A 23,534-nucleotide genomic window follows, 5' to 3' on the forward strand; every position below is an offset into this window, starting at 1 on the left:
AGGGACGGGGCGGACACAGGGCGGAGGGGCGGGGCGGACACAGGGCGGAGGGACGGACACAGGGCGGAGGGGCGGGGCGGACACAGGGCGGAGGGACGGACACAGGGCGGAGGGGCGGGGCGGACACAGAGCGGAGGGACGGACACAGGGCGGAGGGGCGGGGCGGACACAGGGCGGAGGGACGGACACAGGGCGGAGGGGCGGGGCGGACACAGGGCGGAGGGACGGACACAGGGCGGAGGGGCGGGGCGGACACAGAGCGGAGGGACGGACACAGGGCGGAGGGGCGGGATGGACACAGGGCGGAGGGACGGGGCGGACACAGGGCGGAGGGACGGACACAGGGCGGAGGGGCGGGATGGACACAGGGCGGAGGGGCGGGATGGACACAGGGCGGAGGGGCGGGGCGGACACAGGGCGGAGGGGCGGGGCGGACACAGGGCGGAGGGGCAGGATGGACACAGGGCGGAGGGACGGGGCGGACACAGGGCGGAGGGACGGGGCGGACACAGGGCGGAGGGGCGGGATGGACACAGGGCGGAGGGACGGGGCGGACACAGGGCGGAGGGGCGGGATGGACACAGGGCGGAGGGGCGGGATGGACACAGGGCGGAGGGGCGGGGCGGACACAGGGCGGAGGGGCGGGGCGGCCGACGCTTACCGCGGCTTCCGCCTCCTGCTTCTTCTGCAGGATGTCGGTGGCTGTGCTTTCCCTCTGCTTCTCCAGCTCCCTGTGCGACACAAACACGCGCACATTAGCGAGTGTTACGTGCCCAGCAAACAGCCTGTGAGCTTCCTGCACACCGTCCCAGAGCTCTCACTCCAGGACAATCGCGTGCCAAGCTGCTTGTCACAGGCCGTGTCCTGGATGGCTCTCGCCGCCTCGCCGGAGCGGACGGAAACCAGTGGCGGTCCCCGGGGAGAAGCCCCGCTGCAGTGACGCAGGGATGTGGGAGGGCAGAGCAGGTGCGTCACAGGGGATGTCAACCTTCGAGGGTTACCCCTAACATTCTGGGAAGGACGCCATACACACCCTATCCCCTCGGCAACGCACAGGGACCTGGGCGGCACACACTCTCCCGCTAGAAGCCGTGACCAGCACATCCTGTTTCAGCCTCAACCTCCTGGGAAAGCAGGACCCGAACTCCCTGACCTAGCGCCCGCTCATGCCGTGGCAGGCCGGGCCAAAGGCCTCCCAGGGCCTTCCAGGGCCCGCGGGCTAGACGTTCCCCACCCCTGGTTCAAAGTCTCCCCAATTCTGTAAACCACTTAATCCCTCCTGAAAGCAGGAATGAATGATTCAGGCTCAGAGGGCCCTTCCAGAACAGCTAATGTTTGCTGGCTCCTTCCTGTGGGCCACGCCCCACCTGCGCATTTGCCCACATTAAATGTTTCCTGATACAAACATGGGGCGGCTCTATTAGCGTCAGCGCCATTGGAAGGTCCGGACACTGAGGCAGAGTTGTCTGGGGGCACGTTCACTCACCGCTCCTTCTGGGCCCTGAGGTACGGCTTGATGACGAGGCGGTGCATGGCGAAGTAGACCACAAGCGGCCCCACGGTGGCATAGAACACGGCGCTGGGGAGCAGCTGGTCCGTCAGGTGAATGGGGAAGAAGTAGGTCTGACTGGCCCTGTTTAGCCTGAAAACAAAGGCAAACATGGGAGGTGTGTCAGGTTCCAGGGACGTTGTGGGTCTCGGCCCACGGAAGCCTCAGACACACTGCACGCCGGGTGGAGGGACCCGTTCCACAGCTCAGCTGCAGGCTGAGGAAAGGTGCTCTCTCACCACCATCAGCTGTTAGGAAAATGCAAATCAAAGCCCCACCAGAAGCCCTGGCTGCTGTGGTTCAACAGAGCGGCGGCCTGCAGACTGCGAGGCTCCATTCCAGTTGAGGGCACGTGCCCCAGTAGGGGGTGTGCAGGAGGCAGCTGATTGATGTCTCTTTTTCACTGATGTTTCTAGCTATCACTCTCCCTTTCTAAAAAATCAATAGAAATATATTTAAAAAAAATAAACAAAAAAATCCATAACAAGATATACCTATACACCCACTCAAATAGGCAAAATTAAGACCGTATCCAAAGGCTGAGAAACGGGAAAGTGGAGAAAGCTCCACTTCGGAGGAGGCCTGGCAGTGGCGTAAAGTAAGCGCCCAGCTCCCTGATACCAGCTCCCCGCTACCAGCAGCTGCTCCTCCTGCTCACCCCAGAGAAACCAAAACTGTTCACACAAACCTACGTCCGATAGACTTTGTTTGTAGCCATCAAACACTGTAAGCAATGGAAACGTCTTTTTAAAAAATATGTATTTGTATTGATTTCAGAGAGGAAGGGAGATAGAGACATCCATGGGAGAGAATTATTGATGGGCTGCCTCCTGCATGCCCCCACTGGGGATCGAGCCCGCAATCTGGGCATGACCGGAATCAAACTGTGACCTCCTGGTTCCTAGGCCCATGCTCAACCACTGAGCCACCCGGCAGGGCCCAATGGAAACACCTTTAAACCGATGGACAGACTGGACCGCCACACCCCGTGATGCTGCAAGCAATCAAAAGCAGCACGACTGATGCAGGTCCGATCAGTATGGACACCTCCTCACATCAATGTCTCCCTCCTTCCTTCCCTCCCAGTCTCTAAAAAAACAAAAAACAATGAAAATATGTGAGGATTAACAACAACAAAAGAGAAGTCTAAAATTAATCTAAGGCCTGACCTTAAAAAGCTGAAAAAGAAGAGCCAATTAAACAAAAATAAGTTGAAAAAAAGGAAATAAAATCAGAAATCTGTGAAACAGAAAACAGTAAAGAAAATCAGCAAAGCCAAAACCTGGTTCTCTGACCAGTAAAGTCCCCACTGAACGGACGGCAGGTCACAGGGCCTGAGGGACGCTGGTTTGCCCCCGGGGCGGTGCGGGGCTGAAGCAGAGGGGTGGCCACCACTGCCTCACAGCGCAGCTACCCACGTCTGCGTGCAGGCCGGCCAGGGCTCCCGTCACTCACACACAGGAGGCGGCGGGGCCAGCAGAAGCCACCGGCCAGGCGAAGCAAAGGCAGAGAGGCAGGAGGACCGGAGCAGAGGGACAAATGCCGCTGCCAGTGCTGCCGAGGCCGCTGGGGCCGTGTGGTGTCGGTGAGGGGCACGGGGCTGGCACCCGGCTGGGGGTGCAGGTGCCGGGGAGGCAGGGCAGTGAGACACAGGCCCGTGGAAGCTGGCCTCACTCACTGCGGGCGCTTCATGGGCTCCCTGGCATCTGCTTACACACTGAGGACGGAAGAGGCAGCTGCTCCTTTGAGAGCATCACTCAGTGAAATCCGTCTCACGTCGGCCACGCCCAGGCAGCACGGGAGCCAGGTAACCGGCGGCCACGAGTATCTGGGTCCCACTTACTTGACTTTGAGAGACACGCCCTGCGGGATGCCGATGCTGACCGCGGCCCCCAGCACGCTGTGCCTGGAGATCTTCCTCTCGGCCCCGTACTCCACCACCGTTCCGAAGAAGCCGGCCCTGGGGGCAGATGGGACAGGACCTCAGCGCCCGGCCCCGGCACTGTCATCACAACAGGTGGGTCCCACCCAGCCCACGCCCGCCCTGCCACCACCACAGGGAGCGGACGGAACAGAGCCGGGACACTGACCATCCAAGTTGGCTGTTCAACTCCCCAGTTCAACCCCTGGGTCCCCACAGGCGTGAAGCCCACTGCCACTCGGCAGGCCGAGCTTGAGAATGTCATGCGTGACAGGTGGCCAGAGCGGCTCTTCCGCCAACCAGCTCCGCCTGCAGACCCGTGGGCAGGCTCCGGGCAGGGGCCAGCACTCACTTCAGGGACCCTTTCACGCGAGTCTGATCATCATCCTGGAATTTGTGCTGATAGCTGATCAGGGCGAAGGAGTGAGGGATTCCAAGCTGAGAAGACAGGGAGAGAGACATGGCCGGTGGCCGGGACCCTGTGGCCAAAAGGGCACTGCCCTTGACTGGCCATTGGGCACACACCGCAGGCCAGCCTCTCGGCAGGGCCACCACCTGGCAGCTCACAAGGTGTGGGGAAACTTACCCGTAGCCAATATTTACACAAGAAGATTTCACATAATACCCAGCTTCCTACTTCTCCTGAGAAGGAAGTCTACCAGCTGTACCGGTTAATAATGCGGATTTTTAAAATAGAGTTACACATATATGTTGATATATATGTGATTTGATATGTATGCTATTTTGTATTGACAACAAGATTCAAAACTTTGTATGTCAAATTTTCTGAAGGTGTTAACATCATATATTTTTACACTTAAAAAAATGTCAAATTTCGTGCCAAAATAAAGAGCATTTGTGAGAAGTTTAATTCATTACTTTATTTTGAAGAAAAGTGCTGCTGAAAGTTATCATATACTTCGGGAAGCTTATGGTGAACATGCTCCATCTTAAGATACTTGTGAATGCTGGTTGAAACGCTTTAAAAGTGATGATTTTGATGTGAAAGACAAAGAACCGAAAAAGGTCAACCGAAAAAGTTTGAAGACCAAAAATTACAAGCATAATTGGATGAAGATGCGTGTCAAACTCAAAAACAACTTGAAGATTAAACGTTGCTCAGCAAACAATTCCAATCATTTACAAGCAACGGGAAAGATTTTAAAGGAAGGAAAATGGGTGCCACATCAACTGAAAGAAAGACAAATAGAAAACCGAAAAGTCATCAGTAAAATGTTGCTTCAACAGTACGAAAGAAAGTTTTTTTTGCATGGAATTGTGACTGGCGATGAAAAGTGGGTTTATTTTGAGAATCCCAAACGCACAAAATCATGGGTTGATCCAGGTCAACCATCAACATCAACTGCTAGGCCAGATCACTTCGGAAAGAAGACAATGCTCTGCGTTTGGTGGGATCAGGAAGGTGTGGTGTATTGTGAGCTTCTAAAACCAGGTGAAACCATTAATACTGATCGCTAATGACAACAAATAATCAATTTGAGCCATGCTTTGATCGTAAAACGACCAAAATGTGCCAGGAGACACAGCAAAGTAATTTTGCTTCATGATAACACACCATCACACACTTCAAAACCAGTTAAGACTCGTTAAAAGATCTTGCTGGGAAGTATTAATCCACCCGCCGTGTTCACCAGACCTTGCTCCTTCAGATGACCACTTGTTCCGATCAATGGCACACGCACTGTCTTAGCAGCATTTCAAAGCATACGAAGAAGTGGAAAATTGGGTCTCTGAATGGTTTGCCTCAAAACAAGAAAAGTTCTATTGGGACGGTACCCACAAAATCCCTGAAAGATGGGGAAATGTGTAGCTAGAGATGGACATTACTTTGAATAAAGCACTTTTGATGTTTCTCTTGAAATTACCGTGTTTTCTTTGATTACAAAATCCGCATTAGTAACTGGTACACCTGGTAACACCGAGCTGTCCCTGAGGGGTGGCCTGTCTCACTCCCCTGCCCAGCCCAAGTGGCATCTGAGTGCAAAACTCTGCTCTGGGTCACCCGCCAACCTGGGCTGCCTCTCCCCGGTTCTGTGGGCGCCTCTGATTTAGGACACTGCACATGCTAAGCCACCCTGGGAGCCTGAGAACATGGCATGCCAGCCCCCCGAGAGGGAGTGACCGGGACACGCCCCCTGAGGTCCCTCTGGGCACCGCCCGATGGGGCAGACTGCCAGGGGCACGCTGAGGGAGCGGAGGACGTGGCCTCACCTGCAGGGCCACGGTGAAGTGGCTGGTTTTGGTGTCCCGGACGATGCTCGTGTTCATGGCGGACTGGATGCCCCACCGCCACTGCAGGTATCCCACGGTGTTCTTGTCCAGGTTCCGCGCCAGGACTGTGGTGAGGCCGGGCCGGATGCCCCGGGACGAAAACTGCAGCGCACAGTTGGTCGTCACAAAGCTGGGGAGAGGGGGCAGACAGAAAGGTCCCGGATGACGCCGGCTCTCAGCTGCTCCCAGCCCCTTCCTCTCTGCGAAGACCCTGCTCACAGCACCCCCATTACCCTGGCTCCCCAGCACGGAGAGCAGGAGACCGAGCCTCTATCATGAGAGGGAGTCAGAGGGCGACTCAGTGGAAATCTTCCCGCTGTCACCTGCTGATCTGCACCCCCACCCACTCACCCCCACTTCAGCCGCCTGCTCCCAGCCAGGCCACCAGGCCACGGCAAGTCAGAACTGCCCGGGGAGCCGCACTCTAGCCTCACCTTGAGTCTAGATGCCGCGGTGGGCTCCTGCCGGGGCTCCGGTTGGAGCATTAAAAGCTGCAGGTAACTAACGGCAGCAGTTTGAGAACCACTGCCCAGAGTCCACCCAGACCAATTCAGCCCGAATGTCCGGGGGCCCAGGCACAACAAGCGTGCCCACGGGATGGACGGCCACCCACAGACTGAAGCTAGTGGGGAGTGGTGCCGCAGCCCTCCCTCAGTGACCCCAATAGGCCCTGTGGCTGTTAAGCCACATGACGGGTAAGGAAACCAGCCTTCCCACAGGCTGGCCGACACAAGCGGAGTCCACTCCTGGCATCTCATTAGCTACAAGTAAAGTGTGTGCGGCTGCGACCTCACGCCAGCACCGCACAGCCCAGCACCCGCAAGGCGGGCCATTCCAGAAAGGCCTCTGCAGCTACTGTAGTTTCCAGGGAGCCAGCGCCACCTTCTGGTGAGAAGGGGTACTTCACTTCGGAAGCAAAGGAATTCACACCCTTTGACTCAAGGTGTTCAGAGGTGAGCAGATAGGGTGCCCCGCAGCCCAGGCACTAGATTGCCTAAATTTGGTTTCTCTCTTCTTCCCAAGCTCGGAGGCATCCCTTTTCCCATTAAAATGACAAAGTTGGTAACTCTGATCACATCGCTCCTTTCAGACTTCAGATGGCTTCCACAGACAAGTGAATGAGCCTGCCCTCCTCAGGCCCAACCTCACCTCCTCACCTCCCCTTGCATTTAGCTCACCCTCATGTCATACCCAAAGGCTACGACTTCTGCTTTAGTCACAATGGGAGTAAGCAGGGAGAGAGAGAGAAGTCACCCCTGGACTTCAAGAGAGTGACAGTGACAGTTAAAAGAACCAAAGTATAGGAAGTGTCTTGATTTTCACCCAGCATGTCCTAGAGAGAGACAGGCCTTGGGGGAGCGGGGGGGACTATCCCTCACGGAGACCGAGAACCTTCTGCAGACAGTGCTGCCTTCCTAGGGCCGACTCCACACAATAAACCTCTCGTCACTGATCTGGACTCACAGGGCGCTCAGAACTGACACGGCACACTGAGGACCAGTGTCCTTGTTATGCCCTCCATGCAGGCCTGCTGCCCGGGGCTCTGATGGAACCTGCACACCAGCAAAGCTGAGGGCGAGCCGGCCCTAGGCCCGGGAACCACTCTGCGCACACTTCGAGGCTCAACTGGACGACATGGCCCATGGTTTGTCTTCGTGTCTCCTCACGTGTCCCACCTTCAGAGTGCCCTGATCTGCTTGCTCAGATTAGGGGCTAGGCAGAGGCGACACCCCCAGGCAGACAAGGCCAGGGCCACGCCCACCGGATGCTCTGGTTAAAAGTATGAATCCTGTCCCTCCCCAGACCCTGGTCCCAGTCCTAGGGCAGAGGTGGGGAAGCTGGACTCTACCGACAGGCTACCGGAGCCTGGAGCCCCTCCCCACGTCCTCTGCCCAGGGGGCGCCCTCTATCCCCCCCCCCCTCCGCTCAGTGTCCTGTGTGTCGGATGGACCCTCGGAGCTGCTTTTACTACGGACCACAGGGCAGGGCCGGCCTTCCCTGCAGTGTGGCCAACACCCCCCCCCCCATTGGAGCAGGCTCCCACCAGGCCTCCTGGGACTACGTGTCACTGCCCAGGAAAACACTAGTTATCTTCCCCTCCATCCTCATCTGAGCTCACAGCACCCGAGTAGGAACAGTACCCCATGCTGGTCCAGAGGAACAGGGAGAGTTTAGGAGTGTGACACAAGGGCCCCAGGCCTCAAAGCTCTGGCACCTTCGCTCCACAGCCGGGGTCTCCCGAGCTCCACTGCTCAGAGGCCCCTTTCGGAGCTTACCCTCATTCTCGGGGACAGAGAGATGGTGCCCGAGCTCATGAAAGTGCCAGACGCTAACCAATGTCCCCACGAAGGCGCCTCCCCCAGTCTCGGGTCCTCACAGCCCCACAGAGGACTGCGGACCACAGGGCAGAGCGGGCCCTCGGGGCTCTGTGCACCCTCTCACAGCCTCCTCACAGCCTCCTCACCCTCTCAGCGCCTGCCCAGTGCCCGCAGGGCAGCCGGCCAATCCGGATGACCTTGACAAAGAGACACACAGCCTGTTCTCCAAGCCACAAAGGCCTCAGAGAGGGTTGATCTCTGTATATTTACCATCTTGGCGTGAGGTTACGGAACAGCTTTACACCAAAGAGAGGGCCCTGCAGATCCCCCGCTCCGAACTCTAACTGTTCAGGAAGGAGAGAGAGAAGCGTTAGCGGGGGTTCCTCCGGCAGCAACCCAGGCCCCAGGCCGGCCCCGCTGTGATCCCTCCCGATGCCAGGTCCCGGCCTGGGCGGGGCTCCCGAGAAAGGGGCTGCAGACTCACTGCCCATCCTGACCTCACTGAGGCGTGCTTCCGAAAGGAGTCCCTCCCTCCAGCACCCCCCTCCCCCCAGCTCAGGGAGCCTGGCGCCTGCTGTGCGGTCAGGTGGGCTCTGGCCCTCGCAGGGCCACCTGCACTGCCACTCCGCTCAGCCTCGCCGCCCGCAGGTCTCGGGGGACTGCGATGGCTCTCCGAGGCCTGCCGTTAAACCATGAGCGGTCTGACACAGCTGGAAGCCGCCAGCCCTGCTGCTCATGTATTAGTCTGGGTGACTTTCAAGGCAACTCTTCAATGTTAATTCGATGCTGTTTAATTTGCTGTTAAATGACTGCCAACCAGCGGACCGGGCACCGGGACAGAGGCACTGCCTGCTGGCTGAGAGGACAACAAACCAGCCTCCAGGTTTCGCTTAAAGGGGAAAAGCCCGAGCTCCAGAGGCTCGCTTTCTGGAAGCGGCGTCTGGGAAAGCTCTGTGCGGCCTGAGCTGTTCGGCGCTGGGGTTCCCTCAGACAGGAGACGTGTTTCTCCTGGGGAGTTCCCTGAGGTCTGACACCTGGTGCCCTGTGCGGTGAGAGGCCAGCCCAGGCCACCGCGGGCCGCTCTCAGGGTGAAAGTCCACAGGCCGCCCTGCCGTGCTCACCTCTCCCCAGCCCTTCGCGGAGGTGACCCGCCTGAGCGCGAAGTTGATGGATCCGCCTCCGTTCCCGTTCTGGGTGGAGAGGCTTCCGGAGAGGATGGCTGTGTCGGTCGCTGTCAGGGGCGCCTGGGGAATGGCAGGTGCAGGTAATAGGTGAGTCCCAGGGACAGGAAGTGCCGGGCAACAGCCCAGGGACTAGCTGACACGCCAAGTGCAGATGACTCCACCGTCAGGGGCGCTGGGAGGCAGAAGCACCTCAATGGCTTCACTTCTCCCTCCTGGCCATCTGAACTGCATGTGGCCACCAAGGGCACGGTCTGTAAAAGCTTGAATGGGCAAATGTCAAAACGCCAGGGAAACAGCAAACTGAGTGCTGGCCTTCAGTGTGCCCACAGCGCCAGCCTGCTCTGTGCCTTCCCGTGGTGGGCCCACTGACTGAGCCAGGACTGCAGGCTCTGGGCTGATGGGCTTGAGAACAAGTGAGGTGAGAGGCAGAGACCACTGTACCCTCAGGAGAATGGCCTGGCACTGCCACATCCGGGCTCAGTTGAATAGTGTTCTCAGCCAGGAGAGTGTGGACTGGTCCTTGCCTGCCCACGAGGTCTGCTCTCTCTCCTGGAACCACAACCTTGGCTCCCAGGCCATTTGCACTTCCCGACTGACGCCCTGACTGAGCCTCAGGAAGCTAAGCCCCTGCCCGGCCCGGCGGCTGCATCACAAACAGGCTGCACTTCAGCTCTCTCAGGGGCTCACTGCATCCTTTCAGACATAAAGAGGAGGAAACCCGGAAGACTCCCCCGTTACCCAGACCCTGCGCTCGGGGCGTCCGTACCTCGATGGACTGGGATATGTGCATCTTGTTGATCTCAATCTGCGGAAAGCCACCGCTGGACACGTCCTCGTACTCCTCCTCGTAGCGATCGAAGAGGTCGGTGGCATCGATGCCGACGCTGATGGTCCCCTGGGCAGAGAAGCGAGCCGTCAGCACAGGGCAGGCGTCGGGGAAGGAGACAATGCACTACCTTCAGCAGTGGCTGGTCCCGCGGGCAGGCCCACAAGAGCACGGAGCAGGGACGTCAGGCTCAGGGCAGCCAAAGACAAGTGTCAGGGAAAGAAATAAGATCTACACCATGTGGCTGCGGGTTCGATCCCCGGTCAGGACACACACATACACGAATCAACCAAGGATGGGGGTGGGGGGCGATGGGGGATGAGGACACATATGTACGGTAATACCTTAATCAATAAAGAAAAAAAAGAATCAACCAATAAATGCATACGTAAGTGGAGCAAAAAAAATCCATGTTTCTCTCTATCTGAAATCAGTCAATCAATAAAAAAATCTCCACAATTTGATTTTCAGAGACCAAACAGGACCCACTTCATGGCTCTAAAGAGATCATCTCCAGATTTAATAAAACAACCAGAAACTAGCTACACGGACCAAAGGTTTTCTTGTAAATATTCTCACATCACAAAACTACTTAAAAACATAAAAATGCCTTCCGAGGTAAAGAAGTGCAAACAAAATAAAATTTGAACAAATGAAAAACTGTTCCGCCGGGGAACATTAATTTGAGAATTAAGTTTTGAGAAACACACCACCATATTCTCAAAAAGTACTAAGTTAAAATTTTGCTGACTGATAAAAAAATGCTTACTCAGAAAATATTTTTTTGTCATAAGACTTTTCAAATGGGCCTATCTTTTTATTATTATCCTCACACGATGGTGTGTGTGTGTGTTTTAGAGAGAGAGAGGAAGGGAAAGAAAGGTGAGAAACATGGGTGGCAGAAACACCAAATGAGCCATCCGACCAGGGCCAGGAATGGAGCCTGCAACTGAGGTACGGGCCCTTGACTGGAACCAAACCCAAGGCCCTTCAGTCCTCGGGCCAATACTCTACCCACTGAGCCACACCAGCTGGGGCCATACTGTAGGTTTAAAAAAAAAACACTGCCTTGCCGGCGTGGCGCAGCTGGTTGGAGCAGCAGCCTGTACACCAAAAAAGGGTGCAGGCTGAATCCCCAGTCAGGGCACAGACCTAGGTTTCGGGTTTGATCTCCGTGTATATGGGAAGGCAACTGATTGATGTTTTCCTGTCTCTCTCTAAAAATTAATAAGCATGTCCTCAGGTGAGAATTTAAAAAAAGCACTAAATTTCCATCTTCCCGGGAAGTTCCTGAAATTGGGTAAGCTGACTGTTCCCAGCGCTGACCACCAGTGCTAGCGGCACACACGGACCCGTGGGTTCGCTCCGGCAGCCCTCCTCCCCGCCAGCTGCTCTGTGAGAACACGGAGTGCTCCCTCGAACTGGGCAGCGACCTGAGGGCAAGCCCGTGGTCGTTCCTCCGTGACCTGTACTCACTTCCCCCTTAAAGTCTGACGCAGGAATGAAAGATGAAGCCACCATTCTTTAAAAAAATATGTATTTTTATTGATTTCAGAGAGGAAGGGAGAGGGAGAGAAACATCAATGATGAGAGGAAATCATTGATTGGCTGCCTCCTGCATGTTGGACCGAGCCTGCAACCCAGGCATGTGCCCTTGACCAGAATCAAACCTGGGGCCCATCGGTCCATAGGCTGATGTTCTACCCACTGAGCCAAACTGGCTAGGGTGCCGCTGCTCTTTCTGTGTGGTTCTAGCAGAGACCCCAGGGCCGGCCGTACGTGCTGCCTGAGTTCCATTAGATGCTTCAAATAGAAAACCAGCCGAGTTACCAACCTTTGTGATCACTGGACCTACCGAGGTGACCTGCTCCTATAAACTTGGTCACTGAATGTAGACCTGTTTGTTTTTTTTAAATATATTTTTATTGATTTTTTTTTTTAGAGAGGAAGAGAGAAGGATAGAGAGTTAGAAACATCAATGAGAGAGAATCATCGATCAGCTGCCTCTTGCACACACACCCCCCCCCCCCACCCCCAGTTTGGTCTCTGAAAATCAAGGGGGATGTGCTCGCCACGAAGGTGCATGCCCTTGACCGGAATTGAACCCGGGACCTTTCAGTCCGCAGGCTGATGCTCTATCCACAGAGCCAAACCGGTTTCAGCTATAGACCTGTTTTTGTGGTCGGACTCAAATACCAGCTTTGGGAGGTACACCATCATGGTAAAATGACTTTACCAAAGCAAGAAACCCACACGGGGCAGGACACTGGGGATTAGCCACAGGTGATAGTGCCCGCCTGTGCCAGAACCGGCTGGAGGCCACCGCCGGAAAACAGCTGCCAGTGCCAAAGGGCACGAGCGTGTCTGTGTATTCAGGCCAGCCTCGGTGAGGCTGCTTCTGGACCCACCTCAGGCTGGCGCTACCGGCTGCAGTGCGCATGTCTGAGGCCGCGCAGAGGCCCCTTTCAAACCAACCACAAGCCCGCGGCTTAAAAACACGTAAGGAACTGCAACCACTGCCCTAGCTGGTTCGCTCAGTGGACAGAGCGCCGGCCTGTGGGCTGAAGGGCCCAGGTTTGATTCCAGTCAAGGACACATGCTGAAGTCGTGGGCTCCATCCAATTCTCATCATTGATGTTTCTATCTCTCCTCTCTCCCTTTCTCTTTGAAATCAATAAAAATATATTTTAAAAAGAAAAGAAACTGCAATCACTGAACATAAGGCCCATCGCTAAGAACACCCTGAAGTTCATCTCTTGAGGGAAAACCCAAACAGACCAGCGGCCAGAGCTCCCGCAGCTGTGCGCTGTGAATCCCAACGCCTCAGGGAAGAGTTTAACTTTCGGAGGGGCTGTCATTTTTTATTAGTTACACTTATATTCTGTCTTGGAATGAAACAAAACTGAAAAGCCTCCAGCTTTGTGGCATCTAAATTCGATAAGGCATCAGAAGCCACAGATGATTTATAAGAGATCTGTCAGAGAAAGTACTCCGAGCGGAGGCAAAGAGAAAGCCCCGGAAAGTACGTGGGCCAAGACATTTATAAGCTCTGAATGGGGAAATTGAGAAATCAGACACTATTTTCTCAATTAATGCTATGATGTGCAGAGAAGAGTCAATTAAATGTCGGAAACGTCACATTTAAATGTAGACGCCACTTTTATGGAGCTGGCAGGTCATGTCACGGAAGGGAAAGGCTCTCAGTGACCCTGGAGCCGCAGCGGCCGCGGGGTCCCCTGGGGCCCGTAGGCAGGGCCCTCTCCCTGCTCTGCACTGGCCGGGGCTTGCTTTTGCCCAAGAGAAGTCAGTGGAGGTGACGACACACTCACGGGGCCTGGGGGACAGGCCCAGGGGGAGCTGGCCCACATGGAACACCCCCCATGCCCTGGGCTGCCAGGCTGGGAGGAGCCCTTCCCCAGGACGAGGCCTGAGCGGCTGGAGATGCCGTCGAGCCAGCCTCACTGAGTCAGTCAGTTCTTCTCCCGCCAGGAGCGTTCCATTCCGAACCGTTTCCGTGTTTGTGTGCTGCTGCGTGGCCATAAGGATAATGTGACAATCTCTGTCAATGCAGTCTCAATGGTAGCAGTTTCCTGATGGAAATGCCACCCGGGGAGGCAATTCCGCTCCAGGCACGTGACGCTCGCTCCCTTTGTTACTGCAGATGAACGTGACACCGGCTGAGACTCACTCTGAGATCCAGCAGAACCCGGTTCCCCAATGTCACGGAGGCCCAAACGCAAACCTCACAGGCTTCTCAGAACCCCGGGGTCCCAGCCTTACCCTCCCGTGGCCCCACGTCCCTCTGCCTGAGCAGCAGACCTGGAGCTGACACCTGGCACCAGTGCCCACGCTCACAGGAGGGCGGGCAGCTCTTGGCACCTTTTCCAGCGCCCTGGCTCTGGGCAGAGGCCTACCCACGTCCCAGCACGTGCCCCGCTCTGCCCATTTGTGTGACAGCTTCCCAGCTTCTTCCGTCGCAGCCCAGCGCTGCTGCAGCAAATGGCCGCATGGAACACAGCGAGCAGAGGAGTCCAGCTGACCCCGCGGCCGGCCGGTATGACACCGGGAGCTTCCCCAGAGCGGGCGGCAGCCATAACCGCGGGCCATTCCGATGGCGATAACCGTTAGCCATGGCAACCAAAACCAATCTTCACCAAGTCCTTTCCAAATAACCGAGCGATGTGCTCATCTGTCTTTATGAAAACAGTTGGGGACTTAAAAGTGTCTTTATGGTTCTGTCTTCCTTGATGCATGATTTAATTTTGTCTCTGCTAGAACCGAACTGTTTGTAAGCTGTTACAAGACCATTGAGAAGACAGCCTTTTGAAACCAGAGCGGATAATGGGGTCCAGGAAACCCTGACAATCTCCAGGAAACTGTACATGACAGGGTCAACCCAGAAAGCAGCTCTCCCCTCAGACACACATCAAGCTCCCCAGAGGCCTCCCCAAGCTCGGCGTCACCGGGCTCCGGGCAGTTCACCGGGAGGCAGCCCCCGCCCTGCAGGGCTCCTCAGGTCTGTCTTCACAGACCTCACCGAGGCGGCTGTCCCCGGAGGCCAGACTGTGGGGGCTGCCGGAAAGGAACTGAAATAACCAAGACGGATGAGCACGGCCCTGAGCAGCACTGCATGCTGAGTCTCCTACAGGCAGGGAGGGACGGAGTGCGCCCACAGACAGACCTGAGACCGAGGGAGGTGGCGGGTGCCCCCACCAGTGAGGACGGCCCAGGAGACCCCGGACTCCTCCCCAGCCGGAAACACAGAGGAAGTTATTCCCCCCTTTCACATGGAGAAATGGAGGAAGGCTGGAGGCAGATCTGACCCCCATCCAGAAGCTCTGCCTCACTGCCTCCCGCATAGGTGTGTGCGCTCCACGCTGGAGCGGGGGTTCCCCTCGTTCCAGTCCCAGAGTGCTACCCACGACCCCAGCCACAGCCACAGCCACACCCCAGGCCAGGGGCCGCCTGACCAGCTGCCAGGGGCTTCCCCGGCAGTGCTGCACGGACCACCAAAACAAAACCCAGCCCCTAGCCTCGCCCGGCCTAGCACCTCTGCATTATTGGTAGCTGGCCTCGCTCTAATCATTCAGTATCTACTTCCTCTTTTCTCAACCACTGAACAGCCTGGTGTGCTAGCCAGGACATACCCTCCTTTGTGAGTGAGGAAAGCACACACAGTCAGATGCTCTGCCTGGTCCCACATCACTTTCAGATCCGAACTTCCGACCTATGATTTCCCCGTTCCTGGCACACACATCCCACCAAGAACCCCTGCCAGCGGCCTCTTGTTGATGACAACAGAGAGAAACAGCATCTGGTTTCAGATGGCAGCTCGCGAATGCTGTCTCATGTGCCCACCCCCACGAGCTGCGGTCCTCCCGGGGCGGGAGGGGTCCTCCTCCCCACGGTCTTCTTACAAGACAGCACCCCTTTCTTCTGAGGATAAGAATGTTTTAACCTTTCCACTCGTCTTGAAAAGCAAAACACTCAGAAATGGGCCAAAGGTCCAGGCTGAAACCCTCCTCACAGCACTGGAGCCTGCGTCTGGCCCCGCTCAGCACTGCTGGCCGCAGCCATCCTGGGTACTGGAAGCAGCGCAGGCAGGACAAGTGCTGGGGCTCCGGCAGCCGGCCTGCGTGTGCAATGTTTGATGCACCTCATTCTGCAGAACCGGCCGGAGGCCCGTTTCCACAGCTCCCAGCGGCCGCCCTGTGCACATCCAGATGGCCGGTTTCATCACAGGCCAGGCCAGGCCAGGCTACGGGGACGGTCTCTCTCCTGAACCGCTCCAAACGCTGCCAGAACAGCAGACTCCAGAGCCACAGCCCGCCAGGCTCCCTCCCTCCCCTCCATCTGCCCATGCTGACCTTCCACCCAGACCGCCCAGCACCAGGGGGAGACCGGGGAGACCGAGGCGGGAGCCATAGCTCAGGGCACCCGGAGTTCTCCGCCTCCTGCCGACCTCCCCCGCCCTGAGCGGGTGCAGCAGCGACTCCACGGGACCAGAGCCAACGGCGCGCTGCAGCGGCCACAGCTGGGGAGGGAGGGGGAGGGGCGCTGGCATGAGGGTGGGGGTGGGAGGGAGGCGCTGGCATGTGCTCTGCACTCGGAAAGGCGGGATTCAAATAGACAGGTTTCTAACCCTCCAGTCTAGACGCCGGGGCCTCCGCCTTCTAGAAAGTTCCCATCCTCCTGCTCCCCAGCTGTAAGGCGGCTCCTGTCCTCCTTCAGATGTCCAGGCTGCCCACCAGGCCCCCCCCCCAGATGGAGCCCGGCTGCGGGGTCCCCCGGTGAAGCCAGGAACAGGGTCACCGGGCCACGTGCACCCAGCCACTAGCCACAGGCTGGGGCACGCACTCAGAACAAGCTGCTTCCCCACAAACCTACGGAAAAGCCTGCATGTGCCGGCCTGAAACGGAACCCGATTCAGGAGTCACTGACCACAGACACAAATCCGCCAGGACCTGCTCCATCAGAGGGCGCCTCGTCACCGAAGAGCGGCCTGGGACGGGCGCCGGCCCCGCTTCCTGGGTGAGGAGCACCGGCCTGTCCGATGCACCGGGACGGCCCAGCCCCCCGCGTCGCCCGCTCTGCCATCCTGACCGGCACAGGAACCTGCTGCCAGGTGCTTCCGCCTCCGTTCCCGACTCTGACCTCCCGATTCCCACGGCCACGGCCTCGAGACGACCAGCAGACGTCGGCCGGGAGTCTCCTGCCCTCCCCGAAGGCTGCTCTGACGACGCTGGCCTGGGGGGGGCGCTCACCTTGGGGTTGGTTCGCTGCTGCAGCCTCCTCTCCTCCCGCTCTCTCTGCAGCCGCTCAAACTCTTCTCTGATCTCGGCCGGAGTCCTCCTCCTCTCCACAACCTAGGGCGGACCGGACCGAGGGGAGAGCGTTAGGGAGGCAAGGACACAGCGGAGCTCACACCCTAACCGCTGTGCACCCCTTGGCCAGGGCTCCGAGCGACGTCAACGAAACGGGGTGAGTGTTTTACAGAGATGGCCAGGTTCGCCTGCACAGCCTCGCAGCTCTGCGCCCTCATAATGACCAAGGTCACGGTCCATCCTTTTAGTAACTTGTCTCTGAGGCTGCAGGAATCTTATAAAGAAAACACCACCTCACGTCTCAGTTAAATTCCCTAATGAGTTCCAGGTAACAATGTTAAACATCCAGACGAGCCAAAACCGGTTTGGCTCAGCGGCCTGTGGACTGAAAGGTCCCAGGTTCGATTCCAGTCAAGGCTGTACCTTGGTTGCGGGCACATTGCTAGTAGGGGGTGTGCGGGAGGCAGCTGATCGATGTTTCTCTCTCATCGATGTTTCTAACTCTCTATCCTTCTTTCTTTCTCTCTGTAAAAAATCAATAAAATATATTAAAAATAAGAACAAAAACAAAACAAAACATCCAGACGAAGGCGAAGTGTCCATGTGGCACTGCCGCCGCTCCCGTGTGCGGCCGTCCCCAGAGGTGCCCATGCTTCTCAGATGGAGGGACCTCACGCCCAGGGGTGGGTGTTTATGAGCTATGGGACGCTCCCCCTCCAGGATGACGCGAACCTCAGGCTGTGACATCAGGGAACGTTAGTATAACAGCGCTTAGGCAATGAAGAGCAGACCACGTTAGCACGCTCCCCCAGGGATGCACACGCTGAGGAGGCTGAGAGAAAACCAGCGCTCCCTGACAGGAGGCGGTCTGGCTGAGGTCAGGGGCAGGGGAAGGCCCGGGACCTCAGGGTCACATGGTGAGAGGAAGCGCACCATGTGCTAAGGGCCCAGATGCTGCGTACGACCTGTGAGATACACGGAGAGAGCAGAGCAGACAGGAGTGAGCCATCAGATGGACGAGAGGGGGGAAAGGCAGCCAGCACATTCCATGCGTCAGTGGGAGACACAGAACAGGTGCCTGGGGAATGGCTGCCGAGTCCTCCCTCGCAGGGTGGGGCGGGGTGGCAGTTTGCAGGGTCAGAGGCCTTTCTGGGGCGCAGACAGGCTGGCTCTTACCTCCCAGCCTTCCATCTCCAGTCCTCTCTTGCCATAGATGTCATAGATGGCCCGGGTCTGCGGGTCGCTAAGCACTGCGAACAGAAGCCGGACGTGTTACAAAGCACAGAACTCGCCTTCCGGTCCTGACAGCACCCCCCCGGCAGCTCCCACCGCCCCCGCTTTTCCTAGACAGACGCTATCCTTCCCTTTGTGTCCTTCTCCTCATTGCCCTCAGATCCAGCCCTGACTGTGTTTGCTTACCTATTTTCTCTCTTTTCTTCCTAACCAGGCCGTGTTTCAAGGCGGCCACGAGTGAGCCACCGCGAACTGAGAGGTGCCCCTGCGTCCCGAGGACGGCTGTGCTTAAGGAACCGCTAGGCCTGTGTGTGCAGCCTGAAAGCTGACTGCCCTTTCTGAGGCGGCGGGCTAAGGTCAGGGCAAGGCTCTGACCCCGGACAAGTCTGACTTGTCCTTCTGTCCTTCCTCCCCCTCTCCTCCATTTAGTGCGCCACACGTGCCACTGACGCTGGCCACATCCGCCGCTGCCCGGGAGAGGCTCTCCAGGGAGGCCGAGAGCTCCTGGAAGGAGCTTCCCCCGGATGGGAGCCCGGGAAGCTCAGCCATCAGCTCCTGCTCTGCTCTGCCAGCTCCTGTGGAGACTCTGCATCTTTGCTCCCTGGAGGCGCCCATGTGTTTTAGGCCTCATTTAAAAACGATGGACACGATCCTGTCCAGGTTCAAGTCCGGGGGCAGAGGAAGTGCTGGCTCTGGGAGACGGCGCAGCCCTGGAGTGACTCCGGGACCTAACGAGGGCTCTCCGGCCAGTGTTCGGCGTGGCCCCCTCCGGGCTGGGTGTGGGCAGGGCTGTGGCAGCATTTCACCCCCACCGGGAGGCCTTCCTGACTCTCCCCAAACCGCCAGACCACGCCCGGTTATGTGGGTGACAGACAACAGGGAAACGAGCGCAGCCACGCGGACAGCATCCTGCAGGACAGCGGGCGCCAGCCTTTCGGAGCTCACGGACACCAGCGGCTGGCGACCGCTGCCACAGAAGGCCCAGGCCTAAGGCCAGGCCCCACAGAGCGGCCTGGTTAGAGCGAAGCCGGTAAAGACACGATGCCGATGCACATGTATCACCAGCCCTGGCCCCGGGCTCAGTCATTAAAACCCAACTTTTTGTTAAAACTATAATAAGAAGCCTTTATTTTGTAAGGGAACATACCTAATTTTTAGTCTAATTAAAGAGCAAATCACCAAATGGCTCTGGAATAAACAACTTATTCTACTTGATATACATCCTAAAAGTGATTTAACATCTTACAAATCTGTATCTTTAAAATTTTGGTAAAATATACGTAACATAAAATTGATCCTTTTAATAATTTTTAAGTGCACAGGCCAGGGGCATGAAGTACATTCACTTTGTTGTGCAAACATCACCATTTCATCATCGCAAACAGAAACTGTAGCTATTGACTTCAATATTTTATAAACAAGCATGTCACAAACGTTCTTTCTGAAATCCATAAGGTGTAAGTCTAAAAGTCTGTATTACTTAGTTCTATTGCCTGTTAGCCTTCTTAATAGCGTTTTTTTCCTTCTGTTAGAACCTCTCCTTAACTGAATGCTACGGACTCAATAAATCCACTTTCAGATGAAAAAATGCTCTCGTACGTACGTCGCTCAAAAAGACAGCAGAGAGCTTGTCTTAACGATCGGCCTTTCATCTCTGAGCTCCCTTTCGGAGGACTAGCCAGCGGACGGTGTGAAAATTGAGTTTCCCTGCACCTCCCTCCCACCTGGCGGCCTCCCCCGCCCGTCTCCTGCCGGCCTGACACACATTGATTTCCAAAGAGAATCCTTCTCTTCCAAAGAGCCTGTCAGTAGGAAGCCCAGGCTAACACCCCTTCTCCACACCTCCAGGACTCTCTCTGCTGTCCGCTACAAATCAAGTCTCTTAAAATCGACCGCCTGCTCCCGCACTGACCTTCATACGCCTGGTGCACAAGGTTGAACAGCCGCTCCGCCTGGCACTTGAGCTCGGGGTCTCGGTGCTTGTCGGGGTGGTACAGCATGCACAGCCTGCGGTAGGCAGCCTTCAGCTCTTCCGAGGCGGCCTAGGAGAGGGGCCGGTTAGAGCACCACAGCACTCCCACCCAGCTCACCCACGGCCCCCAACGGGCACCTGCAGCCCCTCGCCACCCGCCTGCCCGCGGCACAGGACGCAGTGAGAGATGCTTTGTTCCCCATAAGCCTTCCTCCCGCTAACGAAGTGATCGATTATACACACTAACAGCACCGCTGCCGCTGGAAGCGCCGCCTGAGGAGGCATGGGGCTCGTCTCCTCCCGGCACTGGGTGTCTGGGCTGAAACTAAACACGTGGTGGGTGCCGTTTACTCTTTGCCCAGCTATCGGGACAATGCACCCAAGGTGCCCCACAGGGCATCTGGTCGGAAGGAAGGAAACTACGTGCCACGAGCCAGAAATGCCACACACTCCGTCAGTGTTCTGTCAAAAACCGCAATGAATTTCACCCGTGAAGGTCAAAGACAAACGAGTAAAAGTGTAAAACCAACTCACACATCTAAGTCAACCCCTCAGTCCCTAACTCTGAAAGGCACCAGGTGAAGCAGGTAAAATTCCTCTCTCCTGTAACTAAACAAAAGCCCCCCGACTCAAGGGCTCCCTAACAAGGCAGCTCTCAGTTCTCCTAAGCAGCCAACCGGAGGGGGAAACGGGCCATACTGAGAGCACAGGTGTTTTACCCACCCAGGAAGGAGGGGAAGGGGGAGCCAGAGACTGAGGGAAGGGGGGAGGGGGGAAGGGAAAGAGAAACATTGACGAGAAAGAGACATACTGACTAGCTGCCTCCCGCACAAGCCCTGACAGAGGCTGGGGATGAACCTGCAGCCCAGGACCATGCCCTTGACGAGAACTGAACCCGGGACCCTTCAGTGCTATGTCCTGATTGTTAAAGCTAAACTAGATAGGAGGGCTAAGTGATGGAAGGAGACTTGGGGGTGGGTGGGGGGGTGTGAACACACAACACAACACAACACAGAGACGATATATTATAGAATTTTACACCTGAATCCTATACTATAATTTTATTAACTAATGTCACCCCAATAAATTCAATTAAAGATAAAGTTAAACTGGGTGACAAGGAAATAGAATATCTAGTCTGCAGGCTTTCTTTAATTGCAGTAATAAATGGCTTAATGTCCTATTGATTAAGTTCTAGAAATGAGAAGTTTCATGTTTAATAAATATCACATTCAATAAAAGGTTAGATTAGGCCTTTCATCATAACTGAATAGCTAAGGTCACTGGTTCAATATTTCCTAAATGAAAATGAAAACTTTCATTATCATAAAAATAACTATATCATTTCAAAACATGTGCTATCAGTAAAAATGATACCTAAATTATATACTTCTAAAATTCTGTAAATAATTATAAGATGCATCATTTAAAAAAATATTTTTATCGTTTTTTTGCAGAGAGGAAGAGAGAGGGATAGAGCATTAGAAACATTAATGAGAGTTGCCGAAACCGGTTTGGCTCAGTGGATAGCGAATCGGTCTGAGGACTGAGGGGTCCCGGGTTCGATTCGGGTCAAGGGCATGTGCATTGGCTGTGGGTACATCCCTGGTGGGGGTTGTGCAGGAGGCAGCTGGTCGATGTTCCTGTCTCTCTATCCCTCTCCCTTCCTCTCTGTAAAAAAATCAATAAAAACATATTTAAAAAAAGAAAAAAAAGAAAAGAAACATCGATGAGAGAGAATCATCAATCAGCTGCCTCTTGCACACCTCCTACTGGGGATGTGCCCAACAACCAAGGTACATGCCCTTGACCGGAATCCAACCCGGGACCTTTCAGTCCCCAGGCCGACGCTCTATCCACTGAGCCAAACCAGTTTTGGCAAGATGCATCATGTTTGAAGTATGAAAAGTTTCATCTCAATCATTTTCAATGAAAACTAAATATAAATTCAACCTACAATCATAAATCCGCAGTTAAAAGGCCCTCTGTAATCTGATGATCGAGCTTGTGGGGAGGGGTTGTTAAAATTGCTGAAATATTTGCTATACAATATGAAAACAAAATTCCCGCAGTAAGGCACAAGAAATAAATAAAACATACAGATTGGAAAGGGAAGCAGAACTGTATTTGCAGACATCATCTATACAGAAAACCATAGTCTACAAAAAAGCTACTGATTTTAGCAAGGTTGCGGGATACAGAGTTAATAGCAAACACCAATTTATTTCCACACACAGAAAACTGAAATTTAGAAAGACAATACCATTTAGACGCAGGCGTCTTCAAACTACGGCCCTCGGGCCACATGCGGCCCGCAGAGGAGTCTGATTCGGCCCGCCAGGTTTTTTGGGCAGTGAGCGAAGCCGAGGTGTTACAGTAGGAATTAGTAGTTCATATAGTCCGGCCCTCCAGCTCTCTGAGGGACCGTGATCTGGCCCCCACTTTAAAAAGTTTGAGGACGCCTGATTTAGAGTATCATCAACAAAGCAAACTAGTTCCCGATAAATTTATCAAGTAGTGCAGAACGTGCTCACTGCATACCACACCCCTGAGAAATCAGAGAAGCCGGGAGAGAATGCAGAGAAAAGCCATCTTCACAGACAGGAGATGCGGAAACCGAGCATAGTCTCACTGACAGGAAGATGTAAAAGGCTGATCAACCTGGAAGCGCTGAAAGGTCAGAGCCACCCGCTCCCTATCTCACTGAGACAATGGTAACTGAGGCCACTTCCCCATCTTGTAATCATGTAAATCCTTAGGATATGATAATCCGCTTATTACATGCCTAAGTGCTATGGGTATATCCCAAACCTAAGGGTAATGGGTGTATCCCATAGCCTCAATAAAAGGGATAGCAAGGCCAGAGCAGAGTGTAGCCCCCAATACTGCCAAATTAAATATTTTTCTAGTCTCTTTTCATTTGTGTGTGGCCTCCTCCAGAACCAGCACCCTGAACCGGAACCCTGAACCACGCAGGATGCGAAAGGGGTTCCCACAAGGAGACTAACATTATAAGAGGTCACGTCTTCCCAGGCGATGTACAGATCCAATGCAATCCAACGGAAATCCCAGCACCGACAAGAGACACGACAGAGCAGAGCTCATATAAATTCAAATCAGAGGGTGAGACCTTGAGTATGTTAAATGTAACCACCAAGAAAACAGCTGTGAAATATGTAAAAAAGGAAATGAGAAGGGAATTACAACATTTCATGTAAAACATCAGCTGACCAGGACAGTAATGTGGGAAGTGAGGGACAAAGGCTAGAGGTACAAAGAAGACAAAACACACAGTGGCATAAATAAGGCCATCTCATTTATAATTACTTTACATGTCAACAGGTTAGATTCTTCAATCAATTGGCAGACGCTGGCAGAATGGATTAAAAAACAAACAAACACGTGACCAGCCGAA

General features: G+C 55.1%; 1 protein-coding gene across 1 annotated transcript in view; it reads right to left on the reverse strand.

The window, feature by feature from the left end:
- Positions 1-23,534, reverse strand: part of DNAJC11 (DnaJ heat shock protein family (Hsp40) member C11) — a 43,599-nt gene that overhangs the window by 4,039 nt on the left and 16,026 nt on the right. The window contains exons 2-12 of the mRNA XM_036460921.2: positions 20,060-20,189; positions 18,091-18,164; positions 16,855-16,956; positions 10,031-10,159; positions 9,202-9,324; positions 8,351-8,424; positions 5,703-5,892; positions 3,823-3,908; positions 3,393-3,509; positions 1,487-1,642; positions 662-731 (exon numbers count right to left, since the gene is read on the reverse strand). Coding sequence (XP_036316814.1) covers positions 662-731; positions 1,487-1,642; positions 3,393-3,509; positions 3,823-3,908; positions 5,703-5,892; positions 8,351-8,424; positions 9,202-9,324; positions 10,031-10,159; positions 16,855-16,956; positions 18,091-18,164; positions 20,060-20,189 — 1,251 coding nt within the window. The remainder of the gene's footprint in view (positions 1-661; positions 732-1,486; positions 1,643-3,392; positions 3,510-3,822; positions 3,909-5,702; positions 5,893-8,350; positions 8,425-9,201; positions 9,325-10,030; positions 10,160-16,854; positions 16,957-18,090; positions 18,165-20,059; positions 20,190-23,534) is intronic.

This window comes from Pipistrellus kuhlii, unplaced genomic scaffold (assembly GCF_014108245.1).
Source record: "Pipistrellus kuhlii isolate mPipKuh1 unplaced genomic scaffold, mPipKuh1.p scaffold_m20_p_34, whole genome shotgun sequence".
In the NCBI taxonomy this organism is placed as follows: domain Eukaryota; kingdom Metazoa; phylum Chordata; class Mammalia; order Chiroptera; family Vespertilionidae; genus Pipistrellus; species Pipistrellus kuhlii.